Source organism: Telmatherina bonti, assembly GCF_933228915.1.
Source record: "Telmatherina bonti genome assembly, chromosome: 5".
Lineage (NCBI taxonomy): Eukaryota > Metazoa > Chordata > Actinopteri > Atheriniformes > Telmatherinidae > Telmatherina > Telmatherina bonti.
The window spans coordinates 7,751,347-7,767,404 of NC_136623.1; the positions used below are offsets into that span (position 1 = coordinate 7,751,347).

General features: G+C 41.5%; 1 protein-coding gene across 3 annotated transcripts; it reads right to left on the bottom strand.

Annotated features, from left to right (window-relative positions):
• Window positions 1-292: 292 nt before the first annotated feature.
• LOC306756515 (protein rapunzel-like) lies at window positions 293-15,802 on the bottom strand. 3 transcript variants are annotated; one of them, XM_079241266.1, is made up of 4 exons: window positions 15,746-15,802; window positions 11,119-11,205; window positions 2,445-2,516; window positions 293-2,357 (listed from the first exon to the last, which is right to left on the bottom strand). In XM_079241266.1, exon 4 carries the CDS (start codon window positions 2,340-2,342, stop codon window positions 1,167-1,169), a length of 1,176 nt encoding a protein of 391 aa, XP_079097392.1. In that variant the 5' UTR covers window positions 2,343-2,357; window positions 2,445-2,516; window positions 11,119-11,205; window positions 15,746-15,802; the 3' UTR covers window positions 293-1,166. The 3 variants fall into 3 exon arrangements, with proteins under 3 accessions (XP_079097392.1, XP_079097393.1, XP_079097391.1); XM_079241267.1 differs by lacking the exon at window positions 2,445-2,516; XM_079241265.1 differs by lacking the exons at window positions 293-2,357; window positions 2,445-2,516; window positions 11,119-11,205 and adding an exon at window positions 11,445-14,328.
• Between the last annotated feature and the right edge of the window lie 256 nt (window positions 15,803-16,058).

Genomic DNA, 16,058 nt, shown 5'->3' on the forward strand with positions numbered 1-16,058 from the left:
AGCGGCTGTGATCAGTTTCAGCAACACCAAACACTGACATCCTCTGAACTATCAGGACTTCCTGCAAAGATATGAGGTGTTCCAAGATTTCCCTTTCAGAGTGAATTCAAGAAAAAGAAGAGTTTGTTATAACATGATGCACAAATTGTGTATTTAGTTTAAATCAGATTGTCCCATTTCCTCACAAACCAGCAGTTTGCACCTTAACTGAGAGTAAATCACAATAATATACAAACAAATGATGCATGAATGAGTTTATTTGGACAATTTCTTACATTTATTGCTTTGGTGAACATTCAAAATGTGAGTTTGATAACCCAGATAAAGTAAAACAGATGTGCAATAAACATTTGTTCTAAGTGATTTTTACAGTAAATAGACAGTTTTTTCTCAGTATTAAAATGCTGGAATGGAGTTTTATCATATATATGTATATACAAATACATTAAAAAGACATAAAACAATCGAAGTATGCAAAGCGTCTGATATATTTGTGTTATTGCCAGGTAGTGTAAATAGGAAGGTCAGATTCAGCAGATTTTGATTAAAAACTAATGAATCAAAAAGCTTTAATGAGTAAAAGTTTCATTATAAACCCTCAGAGTGTTTTGATCAGGTAGAAAAGATAAAACTAGAAAAAGCTTTTTTAAGGCAGCTGCATGTGGAACGTTTCACCATTACCGTCAGCTTGTTCTCAGCACGGTGTGTTAATAAAGTTATTTCAAGCTTTAGCTGTTGTGTTCAGCCGAACACCTGTTAGATCTGAGTGTTTTCGGAGCCATTCTGGCTGAAACGTCCTCAGCAGGGTGAGGTTAACGCTTATCACCAGCAGCGCAGACATAATCTCCGTCTCACAGCTGGACTCTCAAAACCACCACATTTCCCGTCATGTCCCGCTGAAACGAAACAAAAAACATCCCACATCCCAGGAAGCTGCTGTACAGCTCACGCCCGGCTTTTCCTAAACCTAACCAAGTGACGTTCTGAGAAAAACAAACAGCTGTGGAGTCTGTTTGTCGAGTTTGTGTTTGTGTCTTGTGGATCCACGAGAAAAATTAACAATAATTTCTCTTTGAAAAGAGAATAGTTTCATAGAAAAAGAGGACAGAGAGGCAGCAGAATGCTTTAATATGTGCAGATACGGAGGACAAAATGCACGTGAAGCTCTAAGCTGAGTGAACGCAGACGTAGAAGTTTTTGTGCTCCCCCCAGTAGTGCAGCTCGTCGCTGAAGCTCCAGCAACAGGCCAGGTCTTTGCTGGTTTTCACCGTGTGAACCAGACAGTCGCCCGGTAGCCTCTCGAACAGGTTCTCAGCTACGCCCACCACCGTGACTTTCGTCTGACTCTGGATCAGCTGCTGGATGTGATTCTTGTCCACAGGCTCGGGCGAGGAGCTGTAGGAAACCCAGATGTTTAGTTTCTCATCCGAACTGGTCACCTGGAAGCGGCTCTTCCCAGTTGGGCAGTGGAAATCCTTCTTGTTGGCGAAAAGGCCCGACGGGGACCTGAACACACGCACGGACCAGCCCACCCAGTCGTACTTCTTCTTCAGTTGATCTACGATGGCCTCAGCCAGCTGCTGGTTGGTTGGACTGGTCAGGTCTCTCACCAGTCGGCGGGAATCCTGCTCGGCTTGTTTAGGAAAGCTGATGATGCAGTCTTCAATGACGGCGTTCATTTTCTCCTGGACGGTCTTCATCTTCTCTCCCCACTCACTCAGAAGGGAGTCTTCCTCGTCGTAGCCCTTCAGAGCGGCGTGGCCCAACAGCGCAATGAGCCCGATGCAGAAGAGCTTCTTCAGCCGGGCGCAGAAGTCCTCCATGGGCCGGCGACTTTTCTCCTCGTAGTTCAGGATGATCTCCAGCACAGATTCACCAGAGAAGGTATTTCCCGTCACCGCGTTGTAGAGCGTGTTGAGATTTTTGTCTCCGCCCGTTTTGGCAAAATGCTCCAGGAAAAGCTTCTTCTTGACCTCCTTGAACTTCGGTTTGGCGTTGAGGATGTCCATGTACTTCCTGAACTGGTTGGTGATGTTTTCCTCCACGGGGAAATACATAGCTTCCATCCCGCTCCTCTTGATCTCGTCGTTGATCCGCTGGATCTCCTCGGAGATCACCTCCAGGCGTTCCCGGACCTTCTGAAACTGCTCCTTCATGAACGTGGCTTCTTTGCTCTCCACGTTGTCCAGAGCCAGCTTGACGATGGGAGCTGCGATGGAGAAGACGGGGAAGAGGTCACCGGCGATGCTGGCCACCACCTCGGCTCCCTGCTCAAACACCTCCATCACAGTCTCCACCATGTTCTTCTTCTCAGCTACGAGTTTCTGAAGCTGGTTCTCCATCTTCTTTTCCTGTTGCTAACAAGAGGAAAAAACACACTGAGCGTTAGAAATGCAAAGAAAAGACGAGAAAATTCAGGTTAGAGTTTTTGCAGATGAACTCACAGCTCTGTGGCGGAGTTTTTGGACTGTTTCTGGACTGTGGCTTGCTTCAATCCTCTTACAACACAGCAAACACTGATAAGGGAAGAGAGAAAACAGCTGAGTGAGCTTGAGTGCAGTCTGCAGGTCACACCCAGCGAGCAATGGCTCTTTCACAGAGCAATGAATCCCGAGAGAATTCAACTTTGACGCAAGTCTGGGTTGAGCTCTTTGGATCTGAGTGGTCACTGCTCAGGAATAAAGAAGACTATTGGAGAGATTGCTGACATTTTACAGGATTTTTCTGTTGGAAGACGATAAAATGAAAGCAGCTGTTTGTTGTAAAGTCAACACAACCAACCCTGACACAATGACTATGAACTTTAAAATGTGGAAGACAATGGACGAGTTTCGTTTTACGTAGGTATGCACGTAACTACCCGAGAAGGTCGGAAAGCTTGGATGTCTGTTGAAATCTCCACAGAGAGTCGTCTTTACCAGGAAAATAAGAACAATGCCACAGAGTTGTTGCGTGTTTGACTCTTCCAGTTGAAGAGGGGATAAATCACCTCAACAAGGAATAAGTATTCATCGGTTCCCTGTGAAGAAACACCAGCAACTGGAACTGGAAGCCGATGCCAATGACACTGGTTATGCAGCTTATTTTGTCTACGGTTGGCTGTCTGATCAATCCAAAGACATGGACTACTGCCCATCGGTGGACATGAGGGGAAATATGAGAGGCAGGCCTGAGTAGGAGGCTGCAGCGAGTCTTATGTCAAAACAAACATGTTTACCACTGGTTTAGCCGACAAAATTGCAATTAAAGACGCCCCAGAATATTTTGTGCAGGTTAGAATAACCTTTGGTAATCTGTAATGTTTCTCTTTTCTTCAGCTTCTTCGAATCTGCTTCTATGTGAGACAATTCCCCAAAATTTCAACAGTAATCCATGTCCAGAGGGAAGATGTAGTGTAAATCAACTCTTCCGGCCGCCTTTCATAGTTACGAGTATGTGTTCATAAATTACGTAAATGGTCTATTGTGTGCGTACAGTGATGAAGGTCTCAGCAACCTCTTTGTGAAAAAGCCTATTTTTCCCACCTCCTGTCTAAAATTAAGTGTATCCTCACAACTACAAGGTCTGTTTGATCAGTCCTGGTCTCTAGGAAGCCGAGATGTGAGATTACTACAGAAGTGTCAGAGTCAACACTGCAAAAACTCAGCCTTAAAAAACAAGAAAAAAATATACAAAAATGAGGTAAATGTTGCTTAAAATAAGATAAATTATCTGCTAACAGAACAAGAAATTTTGGCTGGTCAAGACTTCCCAAAACAAGTAAAAATACTCTTAAAACAAGAGGAATAAAAACTAAGAATATCTTACCTTTAAAAAAAAAAAAAAAGCATATGTGTACTCAATATAAGATTTTTAATCTTACTTAGATTTCAGTTTTTGCAGTGAAGACAGTTTGACAAATAAATGTTGATCTCCTCCTAAAATTAAACCCAAAGTTTTTTAATTAAACCAGAGGACAGCAGTTCATCTGGGAATGTCTGATGAGGAAGAGAAGAAGTGAAAGCTAAGGAGGAAGAAATGATCAGAAACTCCAAAGTGGAATGTTTTCTATTTGGGGTTTTAATTAGTTTTGGATGCTGATGCTTCCTGGAGTCTTTTAGCAGAGTTTCTTCCCATTGCTGCTATGCTACATGTTAGCATCGCAGCTTCCTCACGTGTGCAAAGTACAGAGCGTACATAATGCTGCCACCTGCACAGGAGATGATTTGACTTGCTAATAATTTCTATTCACCTGAGGAAAAAAACTTCATAGAATTATCGGGAATTAACTATAAACTTGATTATGATGAAAAATGTATTAAATATTTGCTGACATCAGCATATTTTGATTCTATTCAGGATTCAGAGATCAATGAGATGGTATGTCATCCTGATTTAACACAATCGCTTCCATGCATGGCACAAAAAGCAACATTATTATCTGAAAAGGATTTTCCTCCTGAATCAGACATGAATGTCAAACAATCTCTTACTTAAAGCACAAATACATATCAAACCTTTGGATTTTCTTCATCCGAAGCAACTCGAACTTCACAAAAGGTCACAGCAGTTCAAGCTAATTTGATTTTTTTCACATTTTTACGCCACCTTACCTCCACACCAGACTATCAGAGTGATTCTATGCTACAAGTATGTTGCTTCATGCTCCTTCTTAAGCTGAGAAAATATGATGAGGTCAATAACTACATGATGCAAAAGTGCAAAGATCCACAGCATACGTTGGCTCAAACTGATCAGAAACATCCCAAACCTCCCAAAACCTGTTGAAATATACAAATCACCCACTTCAACGTCTTTACGAAACAACCTGGAACCAGATGGAGTCGGGCCTGCCCTCACACATGACTTCATGGTGTTAGCCATTGCTAGCCAGCGTCGTAGGGAGGGCTCATTTATTTCTACAGCACAACTCATGTACAAGACCGGAAAAAACCTTTACCTTTACCTAAAAGCTGAAAAACATTACAAACAGCAGCTGCCGGATGGACGTTTCAGGGAGACCTGTAAGGGAATTGCAAAAATTCTGCTGAGTCAGCCTTTCTTTAATAAATAATGTGCATTTCTCGTTTAAGGCGCTAAATTATGGAATTCATTCAATGTTAATCTGAAAAGTTGTACAAATATCTCTTTGTTTAAGAAAATGTTTAAAAAGGAAAGATGAGTGGCTATGTTTCAGAAGATGAATGTAAAAGATAACTTTTGTTATTTCCTTTTATTTCATGCGAGTGTTAGCGGTGGTACTCTGGAAGGCGATGTACTGAGAGCAGCAGGTGTTTATTAGTTTTATTCTACCTTTTTATTAGTGGTTTAGTAAAAGGTAGCAAAAGATGTGAACAAATTTATTTAAGTAAACCGTGAATGGAATAAATAAAAACTGCAGTTAAATTTGCACTGAACGGTTTGGAAAACTAGAATTTATTCTGAAACATAAATATAATTTTTCGATGCAAATGTTTTGCAGTCAGTTATTTATGTTTTTGTCAACCATGAGCCTCTGTTCAGTTGAACGTGCAGCTCTTTTAGAGTGAATCGTGCTGTCATGTTTTCTCCTTCAGCGCTGGCTAAATCCCACATCCTACATGCATAATGTAATGTTCCCTTTGTTAAACAGAATAAATAAACTAAAGTATGCCGACATGCTGGCTGAGAGTCGGAGGAATGGGTGAAGTGGGCTTTGCTGACCAGTCTCCACATCGAGTCCTGGGACTTTGTAATATCTCCAAACTGAACCGGCTAAAAGCCATAAAGAACATCCTGGAAGCTGCAGGAAAGGTTTCTGATTGGCTCTGGTTAAAAAGGGGGATGTGTGGCGTAGCCTGAACACATGTCGGGGACTGATCCCTCCTGGCTGGGTCGCCCGTGTGAGGATGCCTGAGACCTGAAACACCATGTGACTCTGGGTATGTCAACGAGGATGTGTCCCGGTTGCACAACAAGGTGTATCTTACTATAAACTTCAGAGATTTGGGTGTAAATGATGTCTTCAGGTGGTTCTGACCTGAGCTGCAGTTAGCTTAGCTGCCTATCATGAATCCCACCTGACCGAGAGCGTGCAGACTTCTGGTAAGACGACAATAAATCGACTAGTCACACAGACTTTCTGTGTGACACAGAGATGGAAATGTGTCAGATTCACAGCAGTCAAAGGTGCTAACACCTCCCACTTCAAAAGAACATGTGCACAGTTAAATATGACAAAAGTCAGGAGCCAGGAGACTGCGTTTCCATGACAACTGAGCAAACATCCTCACCTCCATATTAACAAAATAAAATGAATTTACATGAACGAATTATTAGAATGCCTGAATTATCTATTTAATCTGCTAAAATGTTAAAAAGTAGAAAGCATTCATTCAGGCTCAGCTCTTTTCCTAACGGAACAGTTTCTGTCTTATTTCGCCTTGAAAACATGACGTCTGGTGAAGTTGGAAAATTTAATCTGTTTTAAAAAGCTTATCCAAAAGCCAAAAAAAACCTGCCCTGACTGAATCCTGGACATGTTCAGACATGTCCTGTTGCAAACCTGGAAATAGAAAACTTCAAGAAAATCTAATTATGAGAGAAAATGATGACACGGCACAAACACATCTGGTTCCACAGGCCTGGCCGACGTTACAGCTCCCAGTAACGGAGCGGTTGTCACATGTTATAGTTCAAGTTTCTGCTCTTCGGCATCATCCCGACAGGTTTGTTGTTGTGTTTGCAGGAGAAGCTGCGGCTCCTGTCTCCTCGGTCGATACGGGAGCAGCAGGCGTGGGAAGTGATTTAGTGCTGGAGGTTAAACTTGCTGGGCGAGGGTGCCTTTTCTAGTGAAACTCAGCAGGTTTCCATGGCAGCAAGACAATGGAAAACAGTCTGTAAGCTCATTTGTTTCTGCTAATGTCTGTTCTGTCTTGAGGCGTTTACAGTGAGCCGTTAGCATCCAGGCTGCTGCTGGAAATTCCACCACGTGTAAACACAACGAAACAAAGATGTCTTACGTTATTAAAGATGCAGTCAGCCTGCTTTCTTGTTGAGAATCTGAGAGAAAAACTGCTTTTAAATAATGAATGTGAGCTTCGGTGTTTGTTTGTCACCTCCTTTTCCCTGTCTTTATGCTAAGCTAAGCTAAGCTAAGCAGCTAATACAGGTAACTCTGCCAACAACATCAAACTTAAACAACTTCTTCATCTAAACTGTGAACCAAAGCAGCTCCAAACACCATGATTTCTCTGTATGATCGGAGCAAACCAGCACAGAAAGGAAGGAAATTCCTTCAGGATGTTGAGCATTTACTGTAACTGAAGCTAATTTGATTTGACGGTGCTAAAAATGTGATTTCTGTGCTGACTGATGATCTCTGCCTCCTTCGTCAGACTCCTGTGGGTTATGTAGCCACAGCCTGAGTGCATGAAGCATCTCCACGCAAACAACTCACACAAAAGTACTTTTAAAAAAATCACATTTTCACAGACAAAGAGCTGCAGATGCTCACATAACACTGCAATAAATGTCAGAGAATCGACAACCAGATCAAGGTTTCCATCTTTGCCTTCACACCCAATGTTCTTAACTCGCATGCAGCGCTTTCTCTTTTATGCTAGTTTTAGAAGGAAATATCTACTTTATATCCAGCTGGAATTGTTCAACAGCTGTATTTTTTATGTTCTCACTCCACAAAAATCTGATTCCACCTTTAAATAAAACCTCTCAGGTCAAACAGGTATGTTTAATCTTTAAATAAACAACCAATAAAGAAAAATTTTAATCATTTTTACACAATCTTGTGATTATTTTTGTCTTTAAATTTGGATAACTGTATCCTCTTATCATATTTATCACATGACACTAGATGATTTTTAAGGTTAAAACAGACTAGAATGAAACATAAAGGATAAGCAGCCTCATGTCCAACATGTAAAGCTAAAAATAGTAAAATACATGACCCCAAAATATCTCCATCTTTGTTTTTGCTTCGGTACCATCATTGCTTCTCATCAGTAAGCTGGTGGGTAAGACTGCAACAATAAGTCTTGAAAATTCATTGATGCAAAATTTCATTGTCGACGCATTGCGTTTTAAACGCCCGTAACGGCTTTGCTAATAAAACGCTGCGCCAGGCAACTTAATGCCGTTTACCAACCACGGCTTTTCAGACAGAATAAGAACTCTAAGCAAACGACGCAAAGCACCACAGTAAGAGCCGGGGGCAGTGTTGTCATGTTGTGCAGCGTCTTTGTTTAAACAACGAAGAACACCTCTCCCCTATTCTTGCATCTTTGCGCTTTCTGTTGGTTTTAGAGTTGATTTGAATATTTTATTGTTTGTTTTTAAGGCACTGAATGGACTGGCTCCTAAATGCATTTCTGACCTCAGAAAGTCAGATGTCAGCTCCAGCTTATAGTCCTGAAGATGAAATTATTTATTGGTTTTTACCTGCTTATTGGGATTGATTTTAAGTTTATTACTTTGTATTTATTGATATCTTAGTATTGTAACATTGTTTTTGTTTTATTCTGTGCAGCACTTTGGAAACTGTTTATGTTTATAAAATGTGCTGTATAAACAAAGTGGATTGGACTGGAAGAAGAAACTGACGGCGGCGCAACTTATTTCCAAAGTTTGGGGATATTTCACGCTTAACTAAGCGTCAAACAGGTGAAATGTGTCGTCTGCCACGCAGCGTTGGCGTACCACGGCAGCACGACAGTCACGCATGAGCGTCTGAAACGAAAGCACCACGGAGTCGTGGTTTCCAGCGTTCCTGATGGCAAATTAGCATTAGCGAGTGACGATGTGCTGTTATTACCTCTGCCAAAGTTATGAACAGGAGAAATTTCCAGGAGAAGTTGGAAATATGAAAAGGAAGAAGTGATTTAATTTTTGTGGTGATCCGGATCACCGTTTGGATTCAGGAATGTTTTAAAGGATTCAGTTCCTTGTTTACCTACAAAACTGTTTTTTTTCAAGATGTAAACAATCATTTCAATGCAATTCTAGAAAATTAAGATGTTAAAATATTTTTTTTATTTTGTTTTCCTTTTGAGGAAAATTCTGTACAGCTTGGATATGAGAACTATAGCTAAGTTTGGATGTTTCATAATAAATTAGTAGTAAACTGTGAAGCTTAAATCTAATATTCAACTGGTTCAGGAGTCGTTCTTTTAACTTACGGACATTAAGTTGTGACTGACTGGGAATCAGGGGGACATTCATATGATGCAGATGAAGAGAGTGGGGTAAAACATACTGGAACCAGTAAAAAGAGCAGCTGGAAGCACAGATGGTGGGCGGGACAGAAGTATTCGGGACTAATCAAAAAAATTATTTACAGATTAGTCAACTATTAAAATAATTGTTAGTTGGGCATTTCATAAAGTAAATATTAGATTCCAAAATCAAACATTGAGCTGCTATTCTGTCTGTAATTTGTTTAATTGGTCTTCCTGTCAGTGGTGCAATCTGATCTCATTAAAATGTCTTGAACAACATCTGAAACACATCTGGGGAGGAAAGGAAGTGATCCAGGTGAGCATAATCACAAACTTTATGAAATTAAAGACTGTTTATGATGATATTTTCTCAGCTTAAGAAGGAGCATGATGTTTCTGCCCTTTACTTCTAAAAACCTGTTAGCCTTGATCGTTCCTGGTGTCTCCTCTCTTTATTAATATGTAAAGAGCATAAATAATGACGTATAAACTGAGACGTGATGAGCCAACCATCACTTCTGGCTCCTGCAAACTGCAGAGCTGGACTTTAAAGCCATATCTCTTAAACAGATGACATCTCAGCTACTGCTGATGTCCAGTCTGCGGCCTGAACTGAGCAGCAAAATGCTGCTTAAGCATTAATGCCCCACTGCTAATAATCCTGTTAGATTTAACGGTCCATTTTTACAGCTTTTAGCCTGATTTGTTTGTGTTTTACTTAAAGTAACAGTGTGCAACGATTACAGACGTATTAAAGTCTAAATCTGTCTTCGCTTTATAAACATGACAGTTGGCTAAATTAGACATCAAGCGGGAAAAAGCAACTTATTTTTTTATTGCATTTACTTTTTTTAATCAGTTATTTCCATCTGCTTTGCTTCTGCTTTCCTAAATGGTATCTGGTTAATATTTTGGCATCTTTGATCAGGATGATTCCCAGTTAGTTTCTTATTCATGCACTAAATAACAGCCTCCATTTGTTCAAGTTTGTTCTGTCAAACTCACTAAATTCTTCCATTTTCTTGCTCTTTTGATCTGTTCTTCATCATGACAGTAGACACAGATACCAAATCCAGCATCGTTGCTCTACATGCAAACACCTGTTGCACATAAATGCTCTATTCTAATGTAATCTCAGTCATTGATACACACTGTAAGTGGACACATTGTATAACGCAGCATTTCAACACTTTAACCATGTTAACGCCACTAAAGGAGACTGAAGAACTCAGGCAAACACCGATGAGTTTTATAGATCGTTTTTATCTGATGGTAGCATGCATAAGTGCATATAACATAAGCCATGAACCTTCTGCCATCATGTCAAACAGAAACAACATAATGACCCTGAAAGAACTAAACACGCCTCTTGTTTCCTTTATGTTTGTGGTCGCGCGCAGAAACATGACCAAACCCTGACCACTCAGCCAGACCACAGAGGGATAACACCCTTAATGCGTCTTCTAATGCAAGCCCTATCGATCAGTCCGCCAACAGGGGCTCTAATTACATCATTTTACAGCAGAAACAGAGAGAAACGTCAGCGCTGGTTTCAGAGATGCGCCACGAGAGGAGGTGAAAAGTTGCGCTCACTTCCTGGAAAACATGAAGCGGTGGCACCACAGTTGGCAACCACCGCCCATAAAAACTACACAGCTGAGTTCATACTGTGTTCCAGTCTGCAGACTCATCTAAGCACCCAGTTTACTTTTATCAGTTACGCTGCGTGAAGCGAAAACGGACGACAAGCGCATTTAGTGTGTTTAACAGCGTCAAAATGCGCCGAGAAACAAAGATCGGTTATGTATGCAGAGACTGGAATAGTCCATGAAACTGCGTGGTTCATATGTAAATGAAGAGTCCAACAAGCAGCAGTCTTTAACTAAAAGTTCAGCAAATGAAAGGTTTGGATCAGAAACGGACTCACCTTGGAAAGTTTGCGGAAGAAATCTAAACTCCAGCCTGTTTGTCTTCCTGGTCATGTGGCTCTCGTGTTTCAGAGGAGTGGCGCACCCTGTTAGACAGAAAAGTTGGGTGGTGGAGGAGAAATAGGGAGTTTGTTGCACACATTGTAGCCTACACAGATCAGCCTCCACCCTTTTGATAAACAAATGTTTCTCATAACTTTAAAAAAAGATTATCTGCGCGGAGGTAAAAGTCTGGGAAACTTGTTTCACATGTAATCACGACTTTTATATTTTATTCAAACAGTATCTTAAATTTACAAGAAGATAAATGATGACAAAAAGCATCCTCATTTTGCTGTTTATTACAAATTAAAGTAAAAGATACAGAAGCATTTTCATGATTGTAGGTGATTTAAAGGCTTGTCCCAGAGCACCGTACTGCATCTTTTCCATTTCCAAGAGTGGAAAACATGAATAATATCCTCTAGAACTTTGTTCATCATTTAGATTTTGCAGTAAATATAACCTACGGCACACTTCCTGGAAAACCAAACAATCAACAAGCAACCAACCATCTACAGGCCATAGCTGGGCTCTTTACAGTTTTAATTTCTTTTCCGATTTATTTTACCCACAGAAGATCCATGCGGCCATAATTTCTATCCTAAACATGACTTATGTGCCTTACTGTGGATATTAGCTTTGCACAAAAACTGGAACCAAGTAACAGCGGTCGGGTCCTGAAATTACAAAGCTCGCTAGTCACTAGTTTTGTTTATTTAAGCCATGCAAAGGCCAACGTGTACAGACTGACTCACTGCGGCTACTCAGGTTTTGTGTAAAGATGCTTTGAAGTCACTACTCCCAGCCACACAATCACATAGTAAATAATCCTGTGAAATCTAGACAATTCTCCCCCTAAAAACTGACGTCATGCGCCATTTGTCACGCAGGTAGCAGTGACATGCAGTTCCGTAGGTCAGGCGACCTCTAGTGGTACTGACAGAAACTGCATCTTTATATGGTTTCCATTAAGGAGGTGGCAGCACAGTACGGACGATGCATCCAAGTCCTGAACACAATGGGTTTTCATTTATAACTTTAAAAAAGAGACAATGTTTCCTAAACCTAACCAGGAAGTGACAAAAGTGGAGTCAAGAACAGAAAGCAGAAGTTACAGATACATCCTTGTGGAACCTGCATCCTGCAGCTGAAAGGTTTACATGCACATAAAAGAATTTGACTCTGTAGCTTTTTAAAAGACAAAAAATTTACATTTTTTTTTTTACACAAACACTTCTCTGAGTTACATTTCCCTCCCGCTACCAGTAGGGGGCAGTAGTTCGATGGACAGCTCTATGAGTCAGGTCAAAGGGTACGACTTAGCAACACAAAACATTTGAAATAGAGGCCAAATAGAGGATTTTTGCTGTCAGTGTTTTTTAGCAGTGTCCTGAACACTGTTTCCTGTGGTTGATGTGACACAAGCAAAAAAATAAACACGTTTTACCCAATTAAACCTAAAATTCCTTTACATATTAAAGGAATTTTCTGAAAAAAAATCCATTTCATTGCCCAATGTCCTCAATGTAGAAAGCTTTTTATGACACACATCATCACAGCGATGCAAAAAGCACATGAACGTCTAATCTCGCCATGAATCAGCCGCTCTCATTGCTTCTTGACATTGTCCAAGGGTAGGTTGGCACAAATGAATGTCAGAGTCTGATATTGTTTTTTTATCTCCCAATTTGATTGATATCCAGATCACGTATGTATTTATCACAACACTGAGACAAAGCTGGCGGGGACATTTGTGGCTCGGAAATTTCTAGAACAAAACAAAGAAACACCCAGACAGAGTACATTACACGTCAACAGATTTGATATTTAGGAATATAGATGTGAAATTTAAGTCTCTTTGAAGACATTCATGAACTCATTTGTAAGAAGCTAGACATTGTCTTGTTTCTCTGCGAGCCTACTCGGGGTGGATGCACAGGTACGCTCTTTTGTGTTTTCCATAGTAATAAGAATCCTCTCGGAAGTTGTTGGTCTCCACCACTGCCTTGTAGTGGCTGACAGCGTGGACCAGGCAGTTGGGGAAGCTCTTGTTCAAAGACAGAGCCACCGCCATCATGTTCCCCTTCAGCTTCTGCTGCTCGATCTGCTCCTGGATCTGAGCCTTGTTAATGGGCATGGGGTTGACGCAGAACGAGACCACCACTTTGATCTTGTTCTTTGTCAGAATATCAAACCAGTTGGCTCCTCCGCTTCCGTGGTACTTCTTCCCTGCCAGCCAGTTGAAGAAGAAAATGCGCTCCCTGTCGCTGAAGGCTCTGATGGACCAGCTCACCCAGTCGTACTTCTTCACCAGGGACTCCAGCAGGGACTTGGTGAACTCGGGATCAACGGTGCCGGGATTCTCCTTAAGCAGGTGCTCCATGTCCAGCTTGGCTTGTTTGGCAAAGTTATCTGTGCAGTCATCCACGGCTGCTTTCATCCGTTTCTCAACATCCTCCATCCGATCTTGCCACCTCTTCACCATTTCCTGCTCGACGGCTCCGTCCTTGAGGGCAGCGTGGCCCATGACGGCGATAATCCCCACCACGAAAAGCTTCTTCAGTCGAGCACAGAAGTCCTCCACCGCCCTTCTGCTCCTCTGCTCGGTGGCGATGACAGTCTCCAGCATAGGGTCTCCTGCGGTGTTCTCCCCGGTGACGGCGTTGTAGAGAGCATCCAAGTTCAAGTCGGCGTCGGTGTTCTCATAATGGTTGATGAACTTCTCCCTCTTTTTCTCCCTGAACTTTGGCTTGGCATTGACAAAGTCCTGGAACTTCTCATACTGACTGAGCATCTGCGCCTCTCTGTCAAAGTTCTGCTTGTTCATCGACGTCCTCTGCAGCTCCAGGGCGATTTGATCAATCTCGTTCTGGATCCCCTCAAGTTTTTGATTGACCTTTTCGAACTGCTGGGTCAGGTAGCGAGCCTCTTTTCCATCCGGGTTGCTGAGCAGCTCGGCCGAGGCCACGAACACGGCCTCCAGGATGGGGTGCAGCTGGCCCACAGTGGAAGCCAGAACCTCCGAGGCTTGCCCCATGATCTCCACACCCTTCTCGATCTTGTCCCTGTTCTGCACGAGCCAGTCTGCAACCGTGTTCATCTTTGTATTAAGTACGTCACAGTAACTAATCTAATATGTTTTCCAGAGACAGAGCCTTTGCTGGTGCCTGAAAGGAGAAGAAACATGAAAAACCCTTGTAAAGTTCATTATACTCTGACTTTTATCAAATTTCAGAAATAAATATGGCTCTGTTTCTTTTTTGTTTTCTCTGTTCTTTTAGTTTAATTGGCAAAGTTAAAGTGATCAGCTGACTCTGAGTGAACGTTTCTCTGAGACGTCGGTCTTCTGACAAACAAAGCCTACAATAAAACCAACGGTAGGTCATGTCAGCACATGTAGGCATCCAGTTTCATGCCGCACCCTCACGGCCTCAGTTAATGACAAGGACTCTTTTTTGAGCCTCGGTGGCATTGACACTTTAAAAAAAAAAAAAAAACATTATGAAGGTGAACAAATGAGACGGACATCAGCGCAGAGCAAACATCAAACACGGTGTGTGTACTCATGAATTATGGTGAGAATTATTGCACAACATTGCAGAGTTGGCCCTTCATTACTGCTTTAACAATAGCCAAGACCCAAAGCAAACACAGATGTTCTCAACATAGGCAGAAATGGGGCTTTGCTTGAGAAATGATCGGATGATTTTCAATGTAAAAAGCTCAAGAGAGATGACCTAACTTTTTTTATATTCACTAGAGGCCACATCCAGCGTTGAGAAAGGCACACCCAGGTCTGGGAGAAGAAAATCCACTCCACTGCACTTGTTCAGTAATACAACCCCCCCTTACAGCCTTGATATAATAAGAAAATCAAAGTAATTAAAATGTAAGTTTGTTTTTTTAAAGTTAAACTGTGAAAAATGACTAATTATACATATTATGTGCGATAACAGAACATAGCTCTGCAGAGATGAGATCACTGGTGTCATTTTACAGCCTTTTCGATCACTGTGATGATTAATTTTACTTTATTCTGTCATGTCTTTTCCTTATTTTCCACATGTGAACCAGCTGATGAGAATAACAAGAAAAGTGCATCATTTGAAAATTTCATATAAAATTAAAGAACAAATTTAAAAATCAGCAAGTCAAAGGTGAAAAAAATGTTTATTTCTGGGGGAAAGTGTAAATTTTCTAACTTTTAACACCAAAAGTGGTTTCTGTAAAGGGGGGGGGGCGAGTCCCACGCAGAACTTAATCAAAAGCCGGTTGATACGATATAACAGACCATGTATGTTAGTCTTCTCCAAGACTACACCCCCACCCCCCACAACCTCTGGCATGACTCCTCAGCTTGGGGAGTTACTCCCTTTAATGTAAGGAGCTGATATTAAGTATAAAATAGCAAATATCCACTCAGATTTTCCTCAGCAGATACAAACTAAAGCTTAAAGCCTCCAAAGGTTGAACATTTTCCTTCTTTTTATTATATACTTGAGTTAGAAAATCATAAATGATGCAAAATCTTTCAGAAACATGTGGATGGAGGTGCAGACTGAAGGAAAAATGATCATAACTCACCTTTTTTTGAAAGTTAAATATCCAGTGGGTTGCAGTCCAGTTATGCAGTAGTCCAGCTGTGCCTATGAGCACCAGCTTCCTTGGGATATATATATATACCCTCTCTCTCTCTCTCTCTCTCTCTCTCGCTCTGTGTCTCTCTCTCTTTCTCAGTGCCTGTCTCTCGTCACTCCCCCTTTGGAACTCCTCCATCCTGTTCCAGCATTCCACCAAAACCTACTCCGGAGGGATGAGGGGCCGGCACTGACACAGATAACATCCTGTAAACACTCCCCCATGCAGGGACACCATGCACCCTGGGAAAACTGGGAAA